A 25985-nucleotide genomic window follows, 5' to 3' on the forward strand; every position below is an offset into this window, starting at 1 on the left:
AGAGAGAGAGAGTGACTGTTTCTAAGACATCAGTGTTCTTCCTGCTTATTTCTGACTTCATGATATAAAAGTTTCATCTGACTAAGCCAAGGAGGGGAAGAAAAGCTCATATAAACAAACTGCCTCTCTGGCAGCTGCCACCTATAACAATGTTAAGATTCTGCTGCATTTTCATACGCTTCAAATAGTTTTTCGTAAAGTTTTTCGAAGTTTTTCGTAAAAACACGCCATTACACAGATGATACCCCATGGCCATGTTAGTCGGAATGGCAGGAAGGTACAGACACTCTATCAAATTCTATGGAGGCCCATAACGATACAAAACCAAGTCTGTATACTTAGTGTCGTTTTAAACAACATCTGACTTCTGTATAATTGCTCAGACTTAGTCGGCTACCTCCCAAGATAATGTCTGGGTCATATCACTGGTCATAGGTGGTGGTGGACCGCAGATCAAACAATGTCCAAAATTCCATTAGTAGGCTATAGTTCAGGGCAGGACGATGGTCTGGAACAGTCTGCTGTGCTGTCATGGCGGGGGTCTTGTGCTGAGTCACTGGGTCATGGAGGTCACTCTGTCACAGATCATCTGTGCCTGAGACAGCCAACTAAAATACACACACTGTAAAGGAGAATCCCATTAATCAACACACTGAGCTGGCACATTACCACACACACATTCACACATACTCATTAGTGCTGATTAGTATTATATTATTAGACATGAGTCTGGCCAGTCTTCTCTATCTATTATATAATTTTAGACTAAATAGCTTAATATGAAGTAGCCTAGAACATACTGACTCAATTCAGGGTTGGATAATATTATTGTTCATTCAAAGCAACACGTCATATGAAACATACTGACGAATAGATTACACAATTATGTTTTAAGTCATTTGAAGTTATTCCTAATCCAGTGTCTGATTGCTCTGGAGATAAAATAGCACATTCAGCCCTTGACGAATAAAAGTTTGACCTATAAGATTAATAGTGGAATACTAATATGAAAGGCTCCTGAATTACCATTTATTATTGAATGAGTTAACTAAATGTATCTGTGTTCGCATGAACCACGTGTATGTTTGGGTTTCATTCAAACGTCACTTTCTTTTCTTGGCTCACTTGTTCAGAGGAGGCACACAGTTACCGCACACGTTTACGATTGAGAAGCGACAGCCCTCTATCCCAAGTTAGGAGCGCCTAAAAATAAAGAAAGTAGTCACAACTGTTGCAACTGCATGGGGTCCAACCAATCGCAGCCAACTATACTAGACTTAGCCAATCGCTTCTCTCATCTTTATCCTTTGGGATTAGAAAATTGTTCATCACTTCTATGACCATGATTATGACAGGGACATTCCAGGGAGTCCATGGACCTGACGTGGCCCTTGGGTCTGGGGTCTTTTAAAACCAGGCCTGGCCACGGTACCATTTCAATTTCAAAACGAGACTCGACTCTCCACTACTGATCAACGCAGAAAGCTACTGCTCTCACCTGCCACGAAGATTCATTTTACAGAAAGAGGGACTCCAGCGCGAAACTGTCTATTAAGAAGTAGAGACTACATTTGTCAAGATACTGCCAATTAAAAAACGCTGCCTGGCTGCCTTGTAAACTGTAAATCGGATTATTTCATTCATCATTGTCGTGACATAAGTGTCCTCTTAACAAGTACATCCGAAAAGTCTTTCGTTTTTTGTCAATCTCTTCCAAGCTCTGAACTTTTCACTGCGGGGACGCGCTTGACACCGCTTTGTAAAACTACAGCGCAGTCAATTTCACACTTTGGTATTACATCGGTATAAAAGGGACAAGACAACCGCCAAGATGATGAGCAACAACACACACTACGACGACCAGCTGCCGCCTCAGTACTACCAGGGCACCGATTTCGGGGAAGAAGAGGACGACGAGATGCCGGCCACTGAGAAAGACCTTGCGGAAGATGCGCCATGGAAGAAGATCCAGCAGAACACCTTTACCAGGTGGTGCAACGAACACCTGAAGTGCGTCAACAAGAGCATCCACGACCTCCAGAGAGAGTTGGGCGATGGGCTCAAGTTGATCTCGCTCCTGGAAGTTTTGAGCCAGAAGAAAATGTATAGAAAGCATCACACCAGACCAAACTTCAGACAAATGAAACTGGAAAATGTTTCCGTGGCGCTGGAATTTCTTGAAAGGGAACACATCAAGTTGGTATCGATTGGTAAGTTTTTTTAAGCATAATTACTTTTGCTCATATAAATGTAAAGGTCCACAAAGAGACAGACTGGGCTGACAAGCAGGCAAAGAAGCAGAGAGAAGTATTTAGCTCAGCTGAACATACAGTAAGCTTGTGTCTTTTAACATCAGCAGAAGTTTAGTTTGTATGGATTGAAACATGTCACAGTGTCCTGGTTCTAGCAGTGCAACATAATAATGATATTGGTCTAACGATAGTTTGTATAGTGTCTGTTGTGTGCTGGACATACACAGGCAGAGCACGTACTTGCTGGACTCTCACAAAGTGGTGATAAGCATGGAGCTGAAGTCAGCCTGTTGAGGACCCTAACGCTGAGGTGCCACTGAGATCATTGCCTTAAGCAGTTCTCATGCCTATCTGTCAGGTCAGGTGCGACCAAATCTGAGAGAATGGTCATGCTGATCAAGCTTTAGACAACCAGAAAAGAACTCAAGAGGATTAGAAATGCAAAACATAATTCAGACACCAATTCTCTCTCTCTCTGTTGCGTACAGAAAGATACACATACACAGAGAGAGAGACACACACACACACACCTACATGCTATGTCAACACCTCTCTGTAGCGGCATCTGAAGGGCAGAGGTTCTGATCTAGGGGCAAGCAAAGTCTCTCTAGTCTAGTGCATTTTGTTTTGTTGAGGAATGTCCACATACCCATGATGCAGCACAAGTGCAAATGGGTCAGCCAACAGCAGGCTCTGAGGGCACACCAGCTGAAGTGTTGAAAGACACTGGCAACAAGCTGGTCCTTTCTAGAAGGCCTACTGGCAGCGGTCAGCATAGTGGGAGGTGTCCGCATTCACTGATGCTTGCCACCATCATCATACACCCTGCCGTGCATGAGTAAAAAGCCCGATTTAGACATCCATCAAAAATAACCAGACTTCAGTTCACACACCCAGCTGTGAATGCAAACCGTAAACTAAAAAGCAGATGAATAAGTCAGATGTGTTGAATTCATTGAACGATACTAAAGACGAGAGCATTTTCAAAATTCAAATCACACAGGACTTGGCGATCCGTTTAGTGTCAGAGAAGTGTAATGACAGAGAAGTGTAAAGATAGATAAGCTGTCGTCTTGCCCCATAGCTGAGTCCTTAAATAGATTGCTGATTGGGGCAGCAGGGTTGGTCTGTGTCTGTCTGTGCATGTCTGAGGGGAGAACTTGGCCTGCAAGGTCATTGCCATAGGGCCCCACTTGTGACAGAGACCAGGAATACATTTGGCCATTTTGGTGTGACCTATAACAGACCGCAGACCGTCTATATACCATGGTCTAAAATCTATGTGGTGTACATGTATATGACAGTGGTTTAAGTGGATGCTGTCTGTTGCATATAGTACATTATGTGTTTTTCTGTGGTAGGCTACTAGTTGACTATTTGTTTCATATCATGTATCTGGATATATGCATGCCTTGCTCATCACTTTTATATCATATCTGAACAAGGCAGATTTGTTGAGTAGGCAGTGGATTTTCCCCATAGGTCTCCTGTAACTAAATGCTGACTGGTGGTTTTTCCGTCCTCGGTCACATAGAGTAAGCATAAACACAACTCACCGCACTTTGGTGCCAAATGCAACGTTTTGATAAAAGAATCTGCCATGAGACAGGGGCTCATTTGTCAACAGAGAGCCTTGTCTCCCTGAGGCTGCGGCGTTCATTAAAATGCCTGGCAGTTGCTGCCACCGCAAAGCTGAGCGATGGCTCCCGACAGAGAGCGGTGAAATTCTGTATGAAATTGTCGTTATGGGCCAGGAGACAGTTATGAAGGTCTCTGTGGCGGTGGGGGGGAGGGTATTTGCGATGTGGGGAGAGTCCCTTGTCTTGTGGTGGTGATGTGAGTGACCTCATGGCAGAGGAATGTCCCATCATCCTGCTGAGTGTGGCTGCTCAGGGTTAAGGGTCGAGCACACACCTTCATCTCAAATGGGGGGGTGAGGGAAAACGGCACTTAAGTGATCTTAAGTGATGCACTCCATTATCCAAACACAGGCTCATCAGCTCAAACAACTGTCATACAAAAACCATTATACAATATGTGATATCCTCAATTTTTATAAAGACAACAACTTACGTCTTTATCACATAATCACAGAGAGTGCCCTATCATCTCCAGACGATGTGTTTAGCTGTCACAGGCCTGAGAAGGCCATTTAGCACATGTTCAATTATGTAGTCAGTGACAGCCCACCACTGTCTGTCAAGAAAAAAATGATGAGGTTCAGCCAATGTACAACATTCATCGTTCCCTCTCCAAACATATATGTTACTGTCGGGGTGGAGCGGCACGTACTTGCAAGGGTGCAAGGGAATCGAGAAGGGGGGAGCTATATGATAAGGTCCCAGTGAAACTGACAGGCTCTCCCAGCTACTGGGATTGATGGTCATGTCTGAAGTACAGTTAGTTGAGTGATAAGTTGGCTCCTCACATTTCATACGCTAATGCTAACTTTTCAAGTCTGTGTCAGGGTTTCATTAGGATGTCGGTTGACTATGATCCGGTGGTTAATTGGGTGAGGTACAGTACTTCTGTATCCACACTTTCTGCTTAGTCAGTAAAATTGAATTTTATTGAAATTCCCCTTGGGGATCAATAAAGTATCTATCTATCTATCTATCTATCTATCTATCTATCTATCTATCTAAAATTGTGCTCATGCTAATGGCTTCTCTGTGTCTCCTTGTTGTGTCCCTGCAGACAGCAAGGCCATTGTGGATGGGAACCTGAAGCTGATTCTGGGTCTGATCTGGACCCTCATCCTCCACTACTCCATCTCCATGCCAATGTGGGACGACGAGGACGACGAGGACGCCAAGAAGCTGACCCCCAAGCAGAGGCTCATGGGATGGATCCAGAACAAAGTGCCACAGCTTCCCATCACTAACTTCAACAAGGACTGGCGGGATGGCAAGGCCCTGGGAGCCCTGGTGGACAACTGTGCCCCCGGTGAGCATTCAGTGAAAGGCCACTGACGCGTTGAGGCGATAATTGTAACAAAATAAATAGTTGCGGACCTCGACAGTGACAAACACGATACTGTGGCACTGACATAGTGCAAGCTTTGAGAATGAACTAACTCATTATTCAGGTAGGCCTACTCTTGAATGGAACAGGTGGTCTAGCGGAGTTGAGCCAAGGGAGTTCCTGCTTTAAGCCAGCTCCATCATCATCAGTTTTAGATGCCATTTTAGGATCTTGTTGAGGCTTCGGAGAGGTGGGAGTGCCTTAGGTAATAGCTCTACCTCAGAGCATCCCCTGACAGCTGGCCCAAGGTTGAGTGAAGCTTTCGAGGACTCCCCGCAGCTCACTCTTACAGACACTCTGTTGTAGAATCAACCCCTAATTTGGACAGGATTGCTGGCTAGATTAGACAGAAGGAGATTTAGTCAGATGATGGACTCTCGCCCCGCTAGAGCTTCACAGCGCGCCGAAGAGAAGAGACGTAAACTTCCCCCTTATAAAATAGACTAGATATTTAATTAGGGAAGCCTCACTGCAACAAGAGAAAGGGAGATGTCGCGTTGGCCTGTGTTTACTTGAAACAGACAGACATTATACAGCTGCAGCTTGGCCTCCCCACTCATGACCATACAGGGCTCTGCCTCGCACGCACTAGCAGCGGAGATGGTGTGATCAAACAGTGTCCAGTGCCCATGCTTGAGAGATTGAGAATATTTTCTTTGCAGACTTCACCGCTCGTTTCTACAGATCTGAGCATCATGATTGTAACAGCACCCCATATTTGTTGGTGAAGAAGGAGCATTAGGTCATACTCAGCCTCTTGCCTTGAATTGCACTAACACAAATATTTCCATTCATTATTGGGATATTTCCATCCTTTCTTCTTCCCATGCCAAAAATATGCTGTAAATGAATATTTCATATTTAGTATTACAGTAACTGTCTAAGTATTGCCTTGTTCCTGGAATGGTTCAGCACAACAGCAATGCATTAGCAATAATAGGATGAACTCAAATGCCCTCTAATTGAGACACTTTGGTCACATGACATCCATACTAATCCAATTTAGGACGTAATCTTACGCACTGTGATGAATCAACTCCTGTTACAATGCTAGCCCACCTCGGCTGCAAAACAAAGAGCTTTGTAAGGGAGAGGAGCTACTCCAATTACTCTTTGGTTGGGTGCCACACTGGGGTGGCTCTGTTGACAAGGTTACCGTAACTGTGGCAACTGCTGAAATAGCTTCTGGAAGTATCCCCTCTCCTAAAGTCTTTCCTCTCTGTTGGAATTCTCCCGCAGGTCTCTGCCCTGACTGGGAGACCTGGGACCCAAACAAGCCCGTGGATAATGCAAGAGAAGCCATGCAGCAGGCAGATGACTGGCTGGGTGTTCCACAGGTAAGACGACATAGAACAGGCCAGTGGAAAGGCAGAGCAACTGCAATGAGTTCACAGATAACTTGTATAGGTATTGATTTCAGCGTACTGTTTGTGAGGAGCCTGCTTTGGCTATTTCTTTTGAAAGGATTTGTATATTTTAAAGGGACATGTTTTAAATGGAGGTCTTTTGTGACTGGTCTTTGAAGCTTTTGCTAGTGCTGCTGAAATGCTAGCGACAGTGTCGTGCCTCAACGCTGGCAGCATGGCAGCTGTGCTGTGTAAACGGGGGCATTCCGGGCATAGCGTAAGGTGTGTGTCACAGAGTTACACTCGCTCTAGAGGAGGTCCGGGAGAGCAGCAGCTCATGGTAAATCCTCTCCTCAGCTTAATGACGCCCCTGTCCTTATCCCCTCCAACCACAGCTGCAAATATAGACATGGGAGAGCCTTGCGCTACTGTGTTACTGTGGTGTGGCTGTACTTTTGTATTCTGTTGGAAAGGTTTTGAGTGGTAAAAGGTTAAATGCGATAATAAAGAATGTGTCTAGGGTTCAACTGATTATTAGCGTGGTGCAAACAATACAGAGGTTCATAAGTTCATAAGATCATAAGAAGCATAGCTATTTTACTTGTACACTAAGCCATTGAATAAAAAGTTCTGATAAATAAGTAGCAGTGATGTACAGTTGTAAAAGTCATAATGAATAAATAAATAAACAATGTAACACATGTCTCACTTTCCCTGTGTTTTTATCATTCAGGTTATTGCTCCTGAGGAAATTGTGGACCCCGACGTAGATGACCAGTCGGTCATGACCTACCTGTCTCAGTTCCCCAAGGCCAAGCTGAAGCCTGGTGCCCCTGTCAAGGCCAGACAGCTGTTCCCCAAAAATGCCAAAGCCTACGGACCAGGTGGGCTATGAGGCTTCTGTTCTTTGTGTGAATATGCAAAAATATAGGCCAGTAATTCATTTCTTTATCAGCTATGAAAAATGCTCACAAAAATGTTGTTCTTTATTTTTCTTTCATTTTTACAAAATGGAATAGGTATTGAACCCCATGGTAACATGGTGCTCAAGCCTGCAGAGTTCACAGTGGAAACAGTTGAGGCCGGACAGGGTGATATCATTGTATATATTGAGGATCCTGAGGGCCACACTGAGGAGGTTTGTTCATCGTTCTAAGTGGAGCTGGATTGTGATGATCCTCTACTTGGATGCTTTTGCTTGTGTCTAAAACTCTGATATTTACTGTCGACTTATCTGCTCCTCCAGGCTAAAGTTGTTGCCAACAATGACCCAAAAAGGACATACTCTGTGAGCTATGTGCCTAGAGTTGCTGGTCCTCACAAGGTAGCTACAATTAGTCCTGCTTTATTGTCTTGCTTATGTTTTTTCCTCTCAGTCATCCAATCCATAGTACTTGATTTACACTGGTATAACGTAACTGTCTGATTCCCCAGGTTAAGGTGCTTTTCGCTGGTCAGGACATCGATAAGAGCCCCTTCCTAGTGAATGTAGGAAAAGCCATGGGTGACCCCAACAAAGTTCAGGCCCGAGGTCCAGGGCTGGAGCCTGTTGGCAATGTGGCTGCCAAACCAACTTACTTTGACATTTACACAGCAGGTAGGAAACCACAACAACTTTAAATGGCCATGTTGTCTCTACAGGAGCAGTGGAGTAGTCTTTAGTGTGAAGAAACCCAGACTTACAATGTCAACCATCTCACCTCCACTCCACATCGCGTTGTGTTGCACTTGCAGGTGCGGGAGAGGGAGATGTTGGAGTGGTCATTGTCGACCCTCAGGGCCGCCGGGACACAGTGGAGGTGATGCTGGAGAACAAGGGTGACAATGTGTACCGCTGCACCTACAAGCCCATGATGGAGGGCCCCCACAACATCCACGTCACATTCGCCGGGCAGCCCATCCCCAAGAGCCCCTTCCCAGTGCAGATCGCTGAAGGTGAGTCCCAGAATATGACATCCTCACGTCTTTTAACTGCCTTAACGTTTTACCCTAGGCTGCTCTGTGTCCCTTGACTTGTCAGTGTCACTAGTCTTTTCACTGTTGCTGTATGTTGATTGGAGGAGAACATCATCACGGCTGTCTGTCATTTGTAGCTCCCGCGAGTGCCTCTCCGGCGAGGCCCCCGGTGCAGATTCTCCCGCAGGCGGTGCGCAGCCCACCCGTGGATAAGCCTAAGAAAGGTGCACCCAAAGTGCCACCCAAACCTGCCCGACCAAGTTAGTACAGGTTGCTGGGCGAGGCTCGTGCCCCTTTCCCGCGCGGCATACGCCAGCCGGGCCTCATCTTTGTGCCCCGTCAACCTCTCTCTGCTTGCGACTGGTGCCCGCCGATGTCCGATAGCCATGTCGTCTTGTGCTTGGGTCCATCTCGGGCCCTGCTTGTGGCAGCTTGATGCGTCCTTTGAGGCATGCCGAGAGTAGGGAGAGGATGAGAGAACGAACGCTTTCCTGCTCGAGTTATAAGAATGTAGGGAAAGATGTTGTTTTTTTGTACAAGATTGTTTATAGTGGTGATTATGTTTTGAGTGAGCATGTATAGAAGACAACAGAAAAAAATATTTACTTCATATAAATTATAGTACACAGACAGACTTTTGCACGACGCACAAATTTCGCTTGAGATTGTGGTCCTAGATGTTGTTTTGTTTACAGTTTTGAGAAATGTTTGTTGGATTGATTCATTTAAAGTTTGTATGTATCTCTGCACGGACCATTGTTAAGCCATTGTTAGACCATTGCTTGTATCTTCATCTCAGTGTCTGAAAGTTGTTCTGTCAGTGGTAACGTCTCACAGTATTGTGTTGGCACCAATGTTTATGGCTTCCATTCTGATCTAGTCAACTTGAAGATCATTTGTTCATATTGAAACAATGTGCTCGTGTCACTGTTAGTCCCCTGGTCTCAGATCAGTCATTGTGCTCCATGTCCATCTGTAGTGCTGGCTCTGTGAAGCAGCTCATCATTATGAACATCCCGAAAGCACTAAGCCTTCTCTTCTCTACTAACCACGGCTGCAGTCAGCTCGCGCCGTTGCCGGTGGCTAGAGTCCGATGACTGTCTAACTCTGTCCTCTCTCTCTCTATTTCTTTGTCCATCAGCCAGCAACGCTAATGCCTGCAGGGCTACTGGCCGAGGCCTTCAGCCCAAAGGCGTGAGAGTGAAGGAGGTGGCTGACTTCAAGGTCTTCACCAAAGGAGCTGGAACCGGAGAGCTCCAGGTCAACGTGAAGGGTCCAAGTAAGGAGCATTTTTGTATCGCACAAGCCTATTGTGTTACTGAGCAAAATGGCACACAATGAATACTGGCGTGTGTGGAGAAGTGTAGTGTTAAATACAGGCTTTGTGCTGTATGTTCTCAGATGGAGCAGAGATTCCTGTGAAGGTGCGCGATGCTGGAGATGGTGTGTACGAATGTGACTACCAGCCTTTACTGCCTGGAAAATACACAGTCACCGTCACCTGGGGAGGACAGCCCATCCCACGCAGGTGAGGACACCTTTGCTTTGCTTACTATATGATCTACTTTCGATAGTTTTAGTATACTGAACACAGTGGGATGTTGAACAAAGTTAATGAGTACCTTGTGGTTTTATCCATGGTTGGACTGGTTTGTTCTGCTCTATGCCCTGTAGTCCTTTCGAGGTTGAGGTCGGTGTCGAGGCAGGACAGCAGAAAGTCCGCGCATGGGGTCCTGGCCTCGTGACCGGCATGGTGGGCAAGTCAGCTGACTTTGTGGTGGAGGCCATCGGCACCGAAGTTGGAACTCTGGGTATGGAACACAAACCGCTGTGGAAGTTTGAAATGATAATAAAAAAAATCCTCCCTTAAGACCTGACATGTGTGATCTAGTGTGGTTGAGACTCACCTCCGTCTCTGCCACCCTCTTTGCACAGGCTTCTCCATTGAGGGTCCATCTCAGGCTAAGATTGACTGTGATGACAAGGGCGACGGCTCATGCGATGTGCGCTACTGGCCCACCGAGCCCGGTGACTACGCCGTCCATGTCATCTGCGACGACGAGGACATCAAGGACAGCCCTTTCATCGCTCACATCCTCCCAGCAGCCAACGACGTCTTCCCCGAGAAGGTCAGTGTGCCTAAAGAAAGGACCGGTACCTCATAGAGTTTACATGGCTGAGTTAAAGTAAGTTAAAGTAAGTCAATTATTTACATCACAGGTAAAAGCCTTTGGACCAGGTCTTGAACCTACTGGCGTTATCATCAACAAGCCTGCTGAATTCACCATCGATGCCAGGCAAGCTGGAAACGGCAAACTCAAGATCTACGCTCAGGTAACCCACACACCTCCCTCCACGCAGTGGCATCTTCTGTGATGAAGATAATATCATTTATCATTTCTGAGGACCATGAAGGCCATGTCTGTGTTAACAGCTCAGTTTTGTTTTTATAGGATGCAGAGGGCTGTGTCATTGACATTCAAATCACTGAGAAGGGTGACGGCACCTTCATCTGCATGTACATCCCAACCAAGCCAATCAAACACACCATCATCATCACCTGGGGTGAGGTCAATGTTCCCAACAGCCCCTTCAGGGTAAGTCTATCTTTGACCTTAAGGATTATACACCCATGATAATTAGGCATTAACCTTTATGACACTTATTAATATTGAATATTAATTAAATATGAACATCTATTATGACAAAGTGAGTTAACTGTTTTGCCCTTCATAGGTTATGGTTGGTGAAGGATGCCATCCAGAAAAAGTGAAGGTGTATGGACCAGGTGTGGAGAAGACTGGCTTGAAAGCCAACGAGCCCACGTACTTCACTGTGGACTGCGGCGAGGCAGGCCAAGGTATGCCAAGAGCTAGTGACAATTCTTGGAGTGCTTCTCATTTTGCACGTGCATCATAAACCGCGAGTCATTTTAATATCTTCATGCCTGACCGGTTGAAATGATGTCTGTGACAGGTGATGTCAGTATTGGAATCAAATGTGCCCCCGGAGTGGTTGGACCTGCTGAGGCAGACATCGACTTCGACATCATCAAGAACGACAACGACACCTTCACCGTCAAGTACACTCCCCCTGCTGCGGGGCGTTATACCATCATGGTCCTGTTCGCCGATCAGGTGAGATGAGTTACGTGTGACCTGCATTAGTATAATGCTAGATTTAAAAAGGTGGTGATTTAAATACATATTTTCTCTATTGCTGTGTAGGAAATACCCACAAGCCCATACAAGGTCAAGGTGGACCCATCTCACGATGCAGGCAAAGTGAGAGCGGAGGGGCCTGGACTCAACAAGACAGGTGAGAACCGGATTACTCGTGGAGCCACCTCAGAGACACTCTTCAGAGCACAAGCACATGGCTCTCGCAGTTGAAGAGTCACATTAAGTACTCATCTCTCTCTCTCTCTCTCTCTTGGCAGGCGTCGAGGTGGGCACACCAACTCATTTCACCATCTACGCCAAGGGCGCAGGGAAGGCCAAGCCCGAGGTCAGCTTCACGGCAGGCGTGAAGGGAGAGGCCGTGAAGGACTTCGAGATCATCGACAACCACGACTACACGTACACCGTCAAGTACACTGCCCTTTATCAGGTGAGGAGGTCTGAGCATGTGCAGGGAGTGAAAACTCTCCGCTAGCTCTCCCTGATACTCCCCTCTGAGTATCTGACCGCCACAGATATACAGCTACAGTAGCTTGCGTAACTGAGGAATGTTTACTATCTGAGTGACCAGGAACCTGTTCCCCCAGCTGATGTTAGCCATCCCCATGACCCTCCCACCAAATGCCTGATATCCCGCTCTTCCTCATTCCCTCTCTCTCTCTCTCTCTCTTTCTCTTTCTCTTTCTCTCTCTCCTTCCACCCGTGCCTCCTGTGTAGGGCAACCTGAGCATCTCGGTCAGCCACGGAGGAGACCCCATTCCCAAGAGCCCTTTCAACATCACCGTGGCACCTCCTCTGGACACCAGCAAGGTTAAGGTGCAGGGACTCAACGAGAGTAAGTACTGACCAATCAAGAGCAGACGCTCTTTCAAATACACATTACAGGCAACAGCACAGCAATTTGTCTGTTTGTTTATCATTTGTGCCATCTGCGATTGCTGGGATTTGTGCCATCTGGGATGTTTATTAAGTTTGTGTACAAATAAACCGCTAAGACTGATATTCATTTCAGATAATTAATAGTGTGCGTAATACACTGCTCATCTGTTCATTAAATTGTAATTATATTGTCTGTGGTGACCGTGTTTTGTTTAGGGGTTGAGGTTGGGAAGGATCAGGAGTTCACTGTGAACAGCAAAGGAGCCGGCGGTCAGGGGGAGGTCGGCGTGAAAATGACCTCACCCTCTGGACGTCCAATCCCCTGCAAGCTTGAATCGGACAAGGCTAATGAATCAACCAATGTGAAGTACATCCCACCCGAGGAGGGCCCCTACAAGGTGGACGTCACCTACGACGGGAACCCAATTCCAGGGAGCCCCTTTGCTGTGGAGGCGCTTATGCCAGCAGACCCCTCAAAGGTACATAAAATGTATTATATGCTGCTTTAAAAATCAAATTGTATTTCTAATCAAGTTTGTGTAGTACGTCTCCAGGTCTCCAGCCATAGAGATCATGAGCATATCTCACAGAGCATTTCAGATTGATCGTTTGTCCCATTTCACCCCTGTCTCAGGTGCGTGCTTATGGTCCAGGATTGCAGGGTGGCACTGTGGGCCAACCGGCACCTTTTGGCATCGACACCAAGGGTGCCGGCGCAGGCGGTCTGGGCCTGACTGTTGAGGGGCCCTGCGAGGCCAAAATCGAGTGCCAGGACAACGGCGACGGCACCTGCTCCGTCTCCTACCTGCCCACCGAGGCTGGAGACTACAACATCAACATCCTCTTCGGCGAAGCTCACATCCCTGGCTCGCCTTTCAAGGCCAAGGTGCGCCCTGCTCTGGACGCCAGCAAGGTGGTGGCCAAGGGGCCGGGCCTGGAGCGAGCCAAGGCCGGCGAGCTCGCCACCTTCACCGTGGACTGCACGCACGCCGGCGAGGCCGAGCTGACCGTGGAGATCGTCTCGGAGACGGGCGCCAAGGTGGAGGTGCGCATCCAGAACAACAACGACGGCACCTTCGCCGTCACCTACACCCCGGGCTTCCAGGGCATGCACACCATCACCATCAAATACGGGGGCCAGATGGTGCCCAAGTGCCCCATCCGCGTGCAGGTGGAGCCAGCCGTGGACACCTCCGGCGTCAAGGTCTACGGCCCCGGAGTGGAGCCCAGAGGTGAGAGGCTAAGTCTGGGCTTTGTGTTTGTGCTCTTGTGCTGTGGGGAAGTGACACATTCACAGTGCAGGCGATAATCTCTGCATTATCCGGAACAACAATACATGAAAATATCACATGGATCACTGACCCCCCTCCCCCCTATTGTTTACGACCCCCCCTTTCTCTGCCCACAGGTGTTCTGCGTGACGTGACCACCCACTTCATCGTGGACGCCCGTGCCCAGACCAAGAGCGGGGGAAGCCACGTCAAGGCCCGCATCATCAACCCCTCGGGCAACAACACGGACGCCTACCTCACCGACAAAGGCGACGGCACCTACCGCGTGGAGTACACGGCGTACGAAGAAGGTGAGCGAGCGAGCGCGTGCCCTGAAACCCTGCTCTGGAGTCCAACCAGTTTGGCTGCCACGGCCCCAGGGATTAACTTTGGAAGACAGACATAGCAGAGCTTCATGATTTTATGTGACATGTTATTTCAGAAGGATTATTAGACAGGCACATGATCGGGGAGTGCTGGGCAGGAGATGTGTGAGAAAAAATAGGCGAGATAGATAGAGTGAGAGAGAGAGAGAGAGGAAGAGAGAGATAGAGGGATGTGGGGGAGATGAATGGTAGCAGGTGCTGTGTGCTGTCAGTGTGCTGTGGTAATAAGAGAGAGAGAGAGAGAAAAGGAGGGAGAGAGAGATAGAGGGGTACAAACACTAAGGGAGGGCAGGGAACGAGGGAGCTCAGCTCAGGGCTTTGGGGAGAGAGATAGTGAATGGGGGAGGGTGGGGGAGGGTCTGGGGACAGATAGAGCGTGTGCAGTTATAAATAGGAGGTGTGCCGGGAATAGAGGCTCTTAAACTCAGACAGGTATGTGTGTCACGCCAGACTCCAGCCGACTGAAGGACAGAAAGTTTAGTGTTTAGTCATGTTTGTGGCTCCCCTCGCCTCCCAGGCAAAACAAGTGTCCAGAAATAAAGGCTTCAGTTATGTCTGCCAGGCTTGTCTCGTGGCTATAAGTAAAGTCAGAATAAACAACCCACCAAAGTCTTTACATACAAATCATCTAAAAATGGTTTTGTGGTGAATGAAATGGACACCGCACAGTTCATTGTGAGATATGTTTATGTTTTATATGAAGTATTTATATGCTGTAATGACTGAAATGAGCATTTGTTTAATGTATATGCCATGCAGTACAGCAATGTAAAGGCTCTCCCTTGTTGTGTTTAGGTATCCATCTGATTGAAGTGCTGTACGATGACGTTCCCATTCCAAACAGCCCCTTAAGGGTGGGTGTGGTGGAGGGCTGTGACCCAACACGTGTGCGTGCTTATGGACCTGGCCTTGAGAACGGCGTCACAAACAAATCAAACTGCTTCACCGTGGAGACCAGGTATGATGGCGGGAAATAAAGCCTCTCAACTGCATTTCAGTGCTCTCATGATGAAGCAACAGTTCTCCATAACTAGTCTCATTCTCATTCTCTCTCTCTCTCTCTCTCTTCCCCCTCTCCCCCCTCTCTCTCTCTCTCTCCCTCTCTTCCTCTCTGTGCCTCTACAGAGGTGCTGGCACTGGTGGTCTGGGCTTGGCCATCGAGGGACCATCAGAGTCCAAGATGTCCTGCAAGGATAACAAGGACGGCAGCTGCAGCGTGGAATACGTGCCTTTCACTCCCGGCGACTACGACGTCAACATCACCTACGGAGGCCAGCCCATCCCTGGCAGTCCATTCCGTGTGCCTGTGAGGGACATAGTGGACCCCAGCAAGGTGAAGTGCTCCGGTCCTGGACTGGCCCCTGGTGTGAGGGCTCACCATCCACAGACCTTCACTGTGGACAGCCGACAGGCAGGACAGGCCCCCCTGGACGTCAAGCTCTATGGCCCATCAGGTAAGAGCTTGATGACTGCTTTTTAAGACATGACACAGGCATTTATGATTTGACTAATTGATCAAGACTGATTTGATCAGGCATTCTCTTCTTTCCTGTGTTCCTGTGTTTACCAGTTTCTTATGCTTGCTGCTTCGTGTGATTGTCTTTTTAGGGGCTACTGAGCCTGTTCAGGTCATGAACAATGATGATGGAACTCACACAGTCAACTACACACCCGCCCATGAAGGTCCCTACGCCGTGTCTGTGAAATACGCTGACCAGGAAGTGCCCCGCAGGTGGGCATAGACACCCTTTTCCATTCTCCTTCCCATGCATCAGTGACAGCTTGTTTTGATTTGATAGTGCATATTTATATTCAGTGGTATGACTGGATCACGTTTCTCCCTCACAGTCCATTCAAGGTCAGCGCAGGCCCGGCGCACGATGCCAGCAAAGTCCGCGCCAGCGGCCCTGGTCTGGACACCTCTGGGGTGGCCGCCAGCCTGCCCGTAGAATTCACCATCGACGCCCGCGATGCCGGCGAGGGTCTGCTCACCGTCCAGATCCTGGTAGGTTCTCCTCTCTCTGCCACCACTCCCCCTCGCCTCCTGCTCTGACCTCTGCAAGGCGTCTCATATTTTATTTGGTTGTTATTGTTATCCCCATGGAAACCTGTATTTGTTTTGGCGACAGGACCCCGAGGGCAAGCCTAAGAAGGCCAGCATCCACGACAACATGGACGGCACCTACACTGTGTCTTACCTCCCCGACATGACCGGCCACTACACCATCACCATCAAGTACGGCGGCGATGAGATCCCTTACTCCCCCTACCGCATCCAGTCTCTGCCCACTGGAGATGCCAGCCAATGCCTCCTCACAGGTTAGCTGCTAGCCCAAACTCTCTTGAAACTTGAAACCTCATCCCTATGATCCTCAAATGCCCCCTTTTTCAACCTTTTTAATAAAGTGCACAGGATATATCTTTAGCCCTAGCAGTGAACTGACTCCTAACACTTAGTCTGCCCTGTCTTTATTTGTAGTGTCCATTGGAGGACACAGAGTCGGTAAGCTGCTCTTTACTACTCTTTAATTCTGTTATGTAATGCTGCATGTGTAGTTGTGTAATACCACACAGCAGCACTCTTGAACGCTATACCTACTGACACACCTTATGGTCACTACAGAAAACCTCGGGCCCAAAATCCAGATGGCCCAGGACACTGTCATCACGGTGGACGCCAAGTCCGCTGGGAAGGGCAAGGTCACCTGCACCGTGCAGACCCCCACCGGCATGGAGATGGACATGGACGTGGTGGAGAACCCCGACGGCACCTTCGACATCTACTACACGGCGCCCGAGCCGGGCAAGTACGTCATCACCATCCGCTTCGGCGGACGCCACATTCCCAACAGCCCGTTCCACGTCACGGTGAGTACAGCGTCGGTCAGTCGAGCGGGCGGGCGACCGTGCACGTCCATAATGCTGTCTTGTCTCTCTCCGTGCCCTGCCACCGGAGCTGCCCGCTAATAGAGAACACTGCTCCTAATCCTATTAGGCCACCAAGGAGCCAGTCGTCCCGAGAGAAGACTTAGAGGAAATGTTCCGCCCCCTCAACCTTGTCATCCCCTTCACCGTGCAGCAGGGAAAGATTACAGGTGAGGCCACGCCTATTCTTCCACTGAGCCACTTGTCTAGCCTTGACATCTCAGTTCCCTTCAGTCATAAAGTCAGCCTGACACACACACACACACACACACACATACAAGATGAAGAGATTCATTGGTTGTTTTCTGTTCAGGCGAGGTGCGTATGCCTTCTGGTAAGAAAGCATGCCCTCAGATCACGGACAACAAGGATGGCACAGTGACTGTGAAGTACGCTCCCACTGAGAAGGGCCTGCACGAGATGGACATCAAGTACGAAGGCAACCACATCCCAGGTAAATGGGCTCTTTGATAAGTGATTTCTGGAGGGATGGTTTTCATTGTCTCTTCAGGACACTGATGTTTGTTGCTTCTTTATTCGACATGTAGGAAGCCCTCTGCAGTTCTACGTGGACGCCATGAACACTGGTCAGGTGACGGCTTATGGTCCTGGCCTGTGCCACGGCACGGTCAACAAGCCAGCCACCTTCACCGTGGTCACCAAGAATGCTGGGGAAGGTAAGGTCATTATAAAACCTGTAGAGTCAATCACGCTAATGGAAGTTGGACTAGTGAGTGTAACAGATGAGAACACAGTTTGTGACATTCTCCCAATGTTCTGCCCTCTTAGGTGGTCTTTCTCTGGCCGTGGAAGGACCCTCAAAGGCTGAGATCACCTGCAAGGACAACAAAGATGGAACCTGTACTGTGTCTTACCTGCCCACTGCCCCTGGTGACTACAGCATCATTGTGAAGTTCGACAACAAGCATATTGGTGGTAGCCCCTTCACTGCCAAGATCACAGGTACAAAAACAGATATTTATTACTCTGGCCCTTAAACATCACAACTTTCAGCAAGCGATAGCTTCTTCATCTTTTCACCGGTAGTATGTTCTTCATCGTCTGCTGTTTCGTCTCTGTCTCCAGGTGACGAGACGCTTAGAACATCCCAGCTGAACGTCGGCACATCAGCAGACGTCTCGCTGAAGATCACAGAGACAGACCTGAGCTCCCTGACAGCCAGCATCAGAGCACCGTCCGGCAAAGAAGAGCCCTGTCTGCTGAAGAGACTGCCCAACAGGCACATTGGTGAGCGTCCTCCATTTTGATTCATGCTCTTTAGTCAGCAGTTTCCAAACAATTAGGAACTAGGCAAAGACAGGCTAAAGAAATGTTATTTTATGCATAATTTCATTATGCGTTTGCCCCGTTCAAGTCCATGTATCTTACATATCTGAATTGTTTCCTTCTGCTACACAGGAATCTCATTCACTCCTAAGGAGGTGGGTGAGCATGTGGTTAGCGTGATGAAGAGCGGAAAGCATGTGACAAACAGCCCCTTCAAGATCATGGTGGGTCCATCAGAGATTGGAGACGCCAGCCGAGTCAAGGCCTTCGGCAAGGGCCTGGTGGAAGGCCACACTTTCGAGATGGCTGAGTTCTTTGTGGACACCAGGAATGCAGGTAAGAACCATTAAAAATGGGTACTTCTAAAGTATTTGAATAAAATCCACTGTATAATATCATGCTGGTCAAATGAAAACGTATGTCACAATTCTCACCCATGACATTTTCCGTTTTTCCAATCCTAGGCTATGGTGGACTGGGGCTGTCTATTGAGGGTCCGAGCAAAGTGGATATTAACTGTGAAGATGCAGAGGATGGGACATGCAAGGTGACCTATTGCCCAACTGAGCCTGGCAACTACATCATCAACATCAAGTTTGCCGACAAGCACATCCCAGGTCAGCTTTCGCATCTACATCTTCCTGGAGCACCAGCCAGCTTACTCTTATTGGAGTGCTAGCACCCGAGCGAACTCACAGATCTAACTCTACCGTGTCCTTTATCCTCACAGGAAGTCCTTTCACAGTGAGTGTGACAGGAGAAGGCAGAATGAAGGAAAGCATCATGAGGAAGAGACATGCTCCCTCTATCGCGCCCGTGGGCAGCACATGCGACCTTAACCTCAAAATCCCAGGTGAGGAGGACCACAAGTCACAAATGAGCAAAATTAGCATTAGCAAAGAATTAGCATGCAACAAAAGCAACCACAGGTCACAAATGAGCAAAGTTAGCGTTAGCATTAGCAAATAATTAGCATGCAACTCAAGTAACCAGTGGTTATAAATGTTGAATGAAGCCACAAGCCCAGTAGTGGACATTATTCCTGATCCACTTCCTGATCTTCTTCCTCTTAGGAAACTGGTTCCAGATGGTGTCCGCTCAGGAGCGTCTGACCCGCACGTTCACGCGCAGCAGCCACACCTCCTACACCCGCACGGAGCGCACGGAGATCAGCAAGGTGCGCGGCGGCGAGACCAAGCGGGAGGTGCGCGTGGAGGAGAGCACGCAGGTCGGCGGCGACCCCTTCCGGGACATCTTCGGCGACTTCCTCGGAAGGGAGAGGATGGGCAGCTTCGGCAGCCTGACCACCAGAGCTGAAGGTAAAGCCAAAAGCGGGCCCTTTTGATACGCTATTGCATTTGACCGTTCTTAATTTCCACGGCGAAGGCGAACAAAGTGGAAAATGACTGTTGTTGACTCCGTGGTTAATCGCGTGGCCTTCGGATAGACGCCGTTGACACATGTGTGCCCACGAGATTGTGCGCGCTGGTGGGGTGCCAGTGGGTGGCTGCCAGCAGGGGAACAGTTTGAGCTCCAGCTCCAGCTCCAGCTCCTGTCATCTTTAATGGCGTGCCAGCCCCTCCTCGTTCTCTGCCCGGGGCGGAATTTAGTGCTGATTATTTCGAGGCCTAATGTGGTGGTGGACTGGAAAATATGTTGCGGCCCCCGCAGATGTCCACTGGGAATAGGAACTGCAGTGTCAGGGGGGAGGTGAGGAGAAAGAGATAGAGAAACGGAGAGGGAGGGAGAGAGGGAGGAGAGAGAGAGACTTTATCATCCCGACTCGTTTCGTTTGTTCAGTCTCTGAGGGAGAGGAAGACACAAAATGAACATCCCACACACTTTGATTCATTTCGTGTTCTCATTCAGCGAATTGCAGGGCTATTGATCAGGACAAACAGGGTGGTTTCATAACATTAATCTTGAGGTGCGAAAGTTGTGAAATAATGGCTTATTGTGCTCCGGGAAGAGAAGCACTTAAATCAGTGAGGTTTTACAGAAAGCACTTGTGTGATGTGAGCATCCTCCCACTTTCTTTCTTCCCACTCTCTCTCTCTCTCTCTCTCTCTCTCTCTCTCTCTCTCTCTCTCTCTCTGTGCTCTAGGAGAAGCTGGGGTACAGCCACTGACCGCTCAGGTGACCAGCCCCGGGGGTAAGACCGCGGACGCAGAGATCGTGGACGGAGGGGACAGCACGTACAGCGTGCGCTTCGTGCCCCAGGAGACGGGCCCCCACACCGTCAACGTCAAGTACAGGGGCCAGCACGTGCCCGGCAGCCCCTTCCAGTTCACCGTGGGGCCCCTGGGAGAAGGAGGTGCCCACAAGGTGCGGGCTGGCGGCACTGGACTGGCCAGAGGAGTGGCCGGAGTTGCATGTAAGTAGCCCCCCCCCCCCCCCCCTCCCCACACACTCATACACACACCCTAGATGCATTTCTGCCAGATGACCACTGTTTATTTCCGCAAGATGGGGAGAGTCTATTTTCTGTCCATGACCAATTTCTCCCCCCGTGGCTCTTGTCTCTCCTGGCAGCTGAATTTAGCGTGTGGACACGAGAAGCTGGCGCTGGAGGACTTTCCATCGCAGTGGAGGGGCCCAGCAAGGCTGAGATCTCCTTTGAAGACCGGAAGGACGGCTCCTGTGGAGTTTCTTACATGGTGCAGGAACCAGGTACAGTACTCCAAAAGGAAAAGAAAGCCTTAGCGATCATTCGCATATTCCCCATACAGAAAACGCACAACTCTCAGTGAAGGGGGGAAATGCAACAGACTGGTGTTTTTTTATCACGTTGTTTGATCTCCTGGTGTGTTCCCACAGGTGACTATGAGGTGTCAATCAAGTTCAACAACGAGCACATCCCTGACAGCCCCTTTGTCGTGCCGATTGCCTCTCTGTCTGACGACGCACGCCGACTCACTGTCACGAGCTTGCAGGTGAGTGGAGCTCGGACGGATAAAAGAGCCAACTTCACTTCCACTTCACTCCGTACTCCCAGAAATAAAAAAAAACCTGCACCTCACAGACCCACGTACTTGTGCAGAAATTCATTGTAAATACTTCAAACCCAAACCAATCTCTAGCAGATGTAGTGTTTATTTTTATAGCATAGTGTAGCGCATTAGTGACAAATCACTTAAAAAAAAACAGCTTTAGCGTGTCACCCCAGCATGAAAAGCCCTCTAGTTGCACTCGTAGCTGACCCACTCCCTGTGCTTCACCCTTAACGCTGTAACCGGACTCCCGGGTAGCGCTAGCCTCCAGGGCCCATAATATTATGCTGTTGCATGGCGGCCTGGACTGGGGATTAGGGGTCCTCGTTGGAGGACCGCGCTCGCATCAGCCACTAGCTATTAGCAGCTTCCCCCTGGAGGCCCAGAGCTAGTTGGCCTTTGCCTCGCCAGCAGAGCTCAGCGCAGAAGAATGAAACCCCCGCCTGTCCACTGCACCCGTGCTCCCCTCTTCCCAGACCTCTTTGCGAGCCAACCCCGTCGTTTGGTAGTGGAACAGAAATAAGATCCTCTGTCCCCTTTTCCCCATCCTGCTCCATCTCTGACCCTCCACCTTCTCACTCTGCCTCGCACCCCGTGCCTGTGAAGCTCCCTTAATCTCGGCGCGTCTAAACTAACACTCTTTCTCTCTTCCTCTCTCCGTTCTGTGTTTTTTTCTCTCACTTGCATCAGGCATTAATGGCTAAATTACGGCGCAAGGTAATTCAAGATAGGCCACAAATCCCCACACTCGCACTCTTTCTCTCCCTCTCTCACACACACAGACACATACACTCACTGCCAGATGCCAACGCTGGCTCCATTTGCAGTCTCCGATTCCAGCAGTCTGTTTAGCCTTCACACATTCACACTCATTCAATCTCACACACACACACACACACACACACAAACACACGCTCATCCCCCAACCATCCAGTCTGTTTTACCCCCCACACACATGCTGGTCATCATTCTTTGTGTTGCAAACACCCATCACAAGGCATTCATTTGGCCTCAGTGCAAACATGCTCATCCCCACTGCCTCTAATAGCGTAGCAAATCTCAGTGTCATGCGCTGGGGACTAAGTGTGCTCGTGTTCTCATAACTCCCAGGAGAAGGACCTGAAGGTGAACCAGGAGGCCTCCTTCGCCGTGCAGAGGAACGGAGCACGGGGGGTCGTAGACGCCAAAGTCCACACGCCGTCCGGCAGAGCTGAGGAGTGTTTTGTCACCGAGTTAGACAGCGGTAAGTCTTTAGTGGACATGGAGGTGCAGAAGAAGAAAGGATTGAGTTAACTGGCTTTAGGAGTTGCTGACTGGGATTGTTTGCCTTTACAGACAAGAATGCAATCAGCTTCATTCCAAGGGAGAACGGCGTCCACTCCATCGATGTCAAATTTAACGGCAGCCACATTCCTGGAAGTCCCTTCAATGTGCGCGTGGGCGAACCTGACCAAGCCGCAGACCCAGGCAGAGTGTCCGCCTACGGACCTGGCCTGCAGGGAGGCAGTACAGGTAAGGTCCACAGTCAACAACCATTCCACTCTCTCGCACATTGCTCTGAAACACTGTGATAACAATGCTGGCTCTGCGACACACAGCGACTCAACAGCACCCCCTTCTGGAACAGAAGTGTAAAATCATCTTCTGTGCCTTTTTTTGATGAAGACGATTATGTCACCTGTTTGCAAACCACTGTTAATGTTTTGGTCTGTAGGTGTGCCTGCGGAGTTTGTGGTGAACACCTGCAATGCTGGATCTGGGGCCCTGTCGGTCACTATCGATGGTCCTTCCAAAGCTAAGATGGACTGCATGGAATGTGCCGAGGGCTACAAGATCAGCTACACGCCAATGGCACCAGGGAACTATCTCATCTCCATCAAGTACGGGGGACCACAGCATATCGTGGGCAGCCCCTTCAAAGCCAAAGTTTCAGGTAGGTTGTCCAGAACATGCATTTGATGCATTTGTCGGCAAGCAACATATTGTCTGCTCTCAACAACACAGCAATGGTTGCATAATTCCTTGGTTTGAAGTTACATAAATGGAGCTATCTTTAACTAATGTAGGCTAGCCATCATTGGATACAGTAGCTTGAGAAGGCCCTGAATCATAGAAACCACAAAGCATGTAGATGTGTGATCTGTCTGTTAAATAGATGCTTCAAAGCATTCACTCCCAGGTGTATGGAGCGGAGCAGCCTCCATTTTAAGAAAAAAAAGCAAAACAGTGGAGAGCCCTCTCTGTTTCAGAACCTCTCCACAACCGTTTTTAGACAGAAACAAATCTCTCTCTCCATCTCTCTCTCTCTTCCTCACTCTCTCCCTCTCTCAAGTGTTTGAGCAGTCCACAGTATTATTGTGTGTGTTGGGGGGTTTCCTTGGCAATGCGAGGCTTATGTAACAGAGGAGTCGCGGAGTCGTGACTGACTGCCTGTCCTTACGCAACGGTTCTGTCTCGGTTCTGCTCCCTCAGGTTCGCGTCTGTCGGGAGGCCACAGCCTGCACGAGACCTCCACGGTGCTGGTGGAGACTGTCACCAAGACCTCCAAGATGGCCGGCGCCTACAGCTCCATGTCCAGCGGCAGCAGTGCCGCCGCCGCCGCCATCAAGCCCACGTCGGACGCCAGCAAGGTGGTGTGTCGAGGGCCCGGCCTCTCCAAAGCCCTCGTGGGTCAGAAGAACAACTTCAGCGTGGATTGCAGCAAAGCAGGTGAGGTGACCACCATCTAAGAAAACACACACTGTATTACCAGTCTTACACACACACACACACACACACACACACACACCCTCAGCCATACACACAAACATTTGGGCACCAAAGTGACCTTTCGTCCATCTTTGCTCTAGGTACCAACATGCTGATGGTGGGTGTGCACGGACCTAGAACTCCGTGCGAAGAGGTGTACGTGAAGCACGTGGGCAACCGCCTCTACAACGTCACCTACACCGTGAGGGAGAAGGGCAACTACATGGTCATCGTCAAGTGGGGAGATGACACCGTTCCAGGGAGCCCCTTCCAAGTGGCCGTCCCCTGAACACGCCCCCCTCCCCCCCCAACTTGACCCTGTCCTTTGCCCCTCCCCCACCTCCACCCCAAAGTGCTACGCTGCTATGCACACCTCTGTGGACTGATCCCCATCTCAATATGCACTAAAAAATGCAACAACAACAACAAAAAACACAAACAAAAACAGACTTTTTTTCTCTGTAGTGGGAGAAAAAATGAGAATCTCACCTTTTTGTGCCAAATATTTTATATTAACTCTCTGTGCTGTTCTAGAGTACGTCATCTTTGACATAGCAGTGTTCACCCTCCCTAAAGCCACTTCCACATAAGGCCAACCAGTATTTCCTCCATTCAGATCAATCTCACTCACCTTCTACAGTCAAATCAATCATTGTTTTTTTGCACAATTTATGCATGTCAGTCATGTTCAGCTGTGACAAGACATGCACACTCTTACACTTAGCACTATCAAACCAACCATCACATTTGAACATTTGGTTTGGCAACAACACTGTACTGGAAAGATGTCTCTGGCAAATTGACACATTTTACAGACATTGTGAATGATAGCAATTGTCAACATGAAGTGAGCATCTTGCTTCCTGTGTCTATACAAATTGGGAGGACCTGGGTGGCCAGGGCTTAATGTGTGAATGTTAAACAGTATTAAAGTGTGTTGTTATATGGTTTTATATGCTTTATAATAAGTTTGTTTTTTGTTATATTAACCAATTGTAATGGTAATTTCCTGCAGATCTAATAAAAAACTCAACTGCCAACTTGCCTCGAAAATATTTTTTTTATTACATTTGTTGGATGTTTTTATGTAATGTTACACTCACATTTACAGTTTTCTGCAATTTCTAATACACCATTTTTTAACCCTTCCACGCTTTTCTCAGAACTGTAAACATAAACCTCTGACAACCTGTGCAAAACAGAACAATCGCCTCAAAACAGTTGTACCTGTGCTCAAAACTTAAGACAGATTATTCACATACAGTAGCAGCAGTCAAAATTAAAACTCTTCTGAAGTCATTAGACACTGGCTACATCTGAAAGCTGAGCATTTGGTTCAGTGATTAGGGTTAACTAGGTTAGGTATTGGCAATTGTGGAAAAACTATACTATAACTTAACCCGCTCTGTCCTATCTTATGAAATACAATGGGCTTTTAAGGAGTTTACCATCGAAGCACTGAAACCAACAGGTTTCTGAAAGCCCTCACTGCGGTAGGCCAAAGCCATGACAGGTTTCTAAAAGCCTACTGCGGTATACCATGACATCTAGTGGAAACAGTTGGTTGCATCCATGACGTTTGGACGCGTGTCTGCTTTCAGAAGTTGTTGTTGATGATGATGATGATGATGATGATGATGATGATGATGATGATGATGATGATGATGATGATGATGATGATGATGATGATGATGATGGTGATGATGATGATGATTATTATTCGCATAATTCGAATTATTATA

General features: G+C 48.5%; 1 protein-coding gene across 2 annotated transcripts; it reads left to right on the forward strand.

The window, feature by feature from the left end:
* Positions 1–1459: 1459 nt before the first annotated feature.
* LOC134093688 (filamin-C-like) lies at positions 1460–25283 on the forward strand. 2 transcript variants are annotated; one of them, XM_062546880.1, is made up of 47 exons: positions 1460–2210; positions 4950–5198; positions 6516–6613; positions 7356–7506; positions 7642–7760; positions 7869–7946; positions 8057–8219; positions 8357–8557; positions 8716–8838; positions 9720–9857; positions 9980–10106; positions 10253–10389; positions 10514–10707; positions 10799–10912; positions 11032–11175; positions 11315–11438; positions 11555–11715; positions 11806–11896; positions 12018–12187; positions 12475–12592; positions 12853–13115; positions 13271–13868; positions 14045–14218; positions 15089–15251; positions 15419–15747; positions 15902–16025; positions 16142–16298; positions 16423–16612; positions 16773–16796; positions 16917–17161; positions 17289–17388; positions 17532–17672; positions 17767–17895; positions 18008–18181; positions 18305–18466; positions 18638–18841; positions 18970–19122; positions 19236–19358; positions 19579–19824; positions 20610–20879; positions 21038–21175; positions 21323–21438; positions 22606–22738; positions 22831–23007; positions 23210–23428; positions 23968–24204; positions 24345–25283. In XM_062546880.1, exons 1-47 carry the CDS (start codon positions 1832–1834, stop codon positions 24530–24532), a joined length of 8256 nt encoding a protein of 2751 aa, XP_062402864.1. In that variant the 5' UTR covers positions 1460–1831; the 3' UTR covers positions 24533–25283. The 2 variants fall into 2 exon arrangements, with proteins under 2 accessions (XP_062402864.1, XP_062402865.1); XM_062546881.1 differs by lacking the exon at positions 8716–8838.
* The last annotated feature ends 702 nt before the right edge of the window (positions 25284–25985 follow it).

Source organism: Sardina pilchardus, chromosome 10 (genome assembly GCF_963854185.1).
Source record: "Sardina pilchardus chromosome 10, fSarPil1.1, whole genome shotgun sequence".
Taxonomy (NCBI): domain Eukaryota; kingdom Metazoa; phylum Chordata; class Actinopteri; order Clupeiformes; family Clupeidae; genus Sardina; species Sardina pilchardus.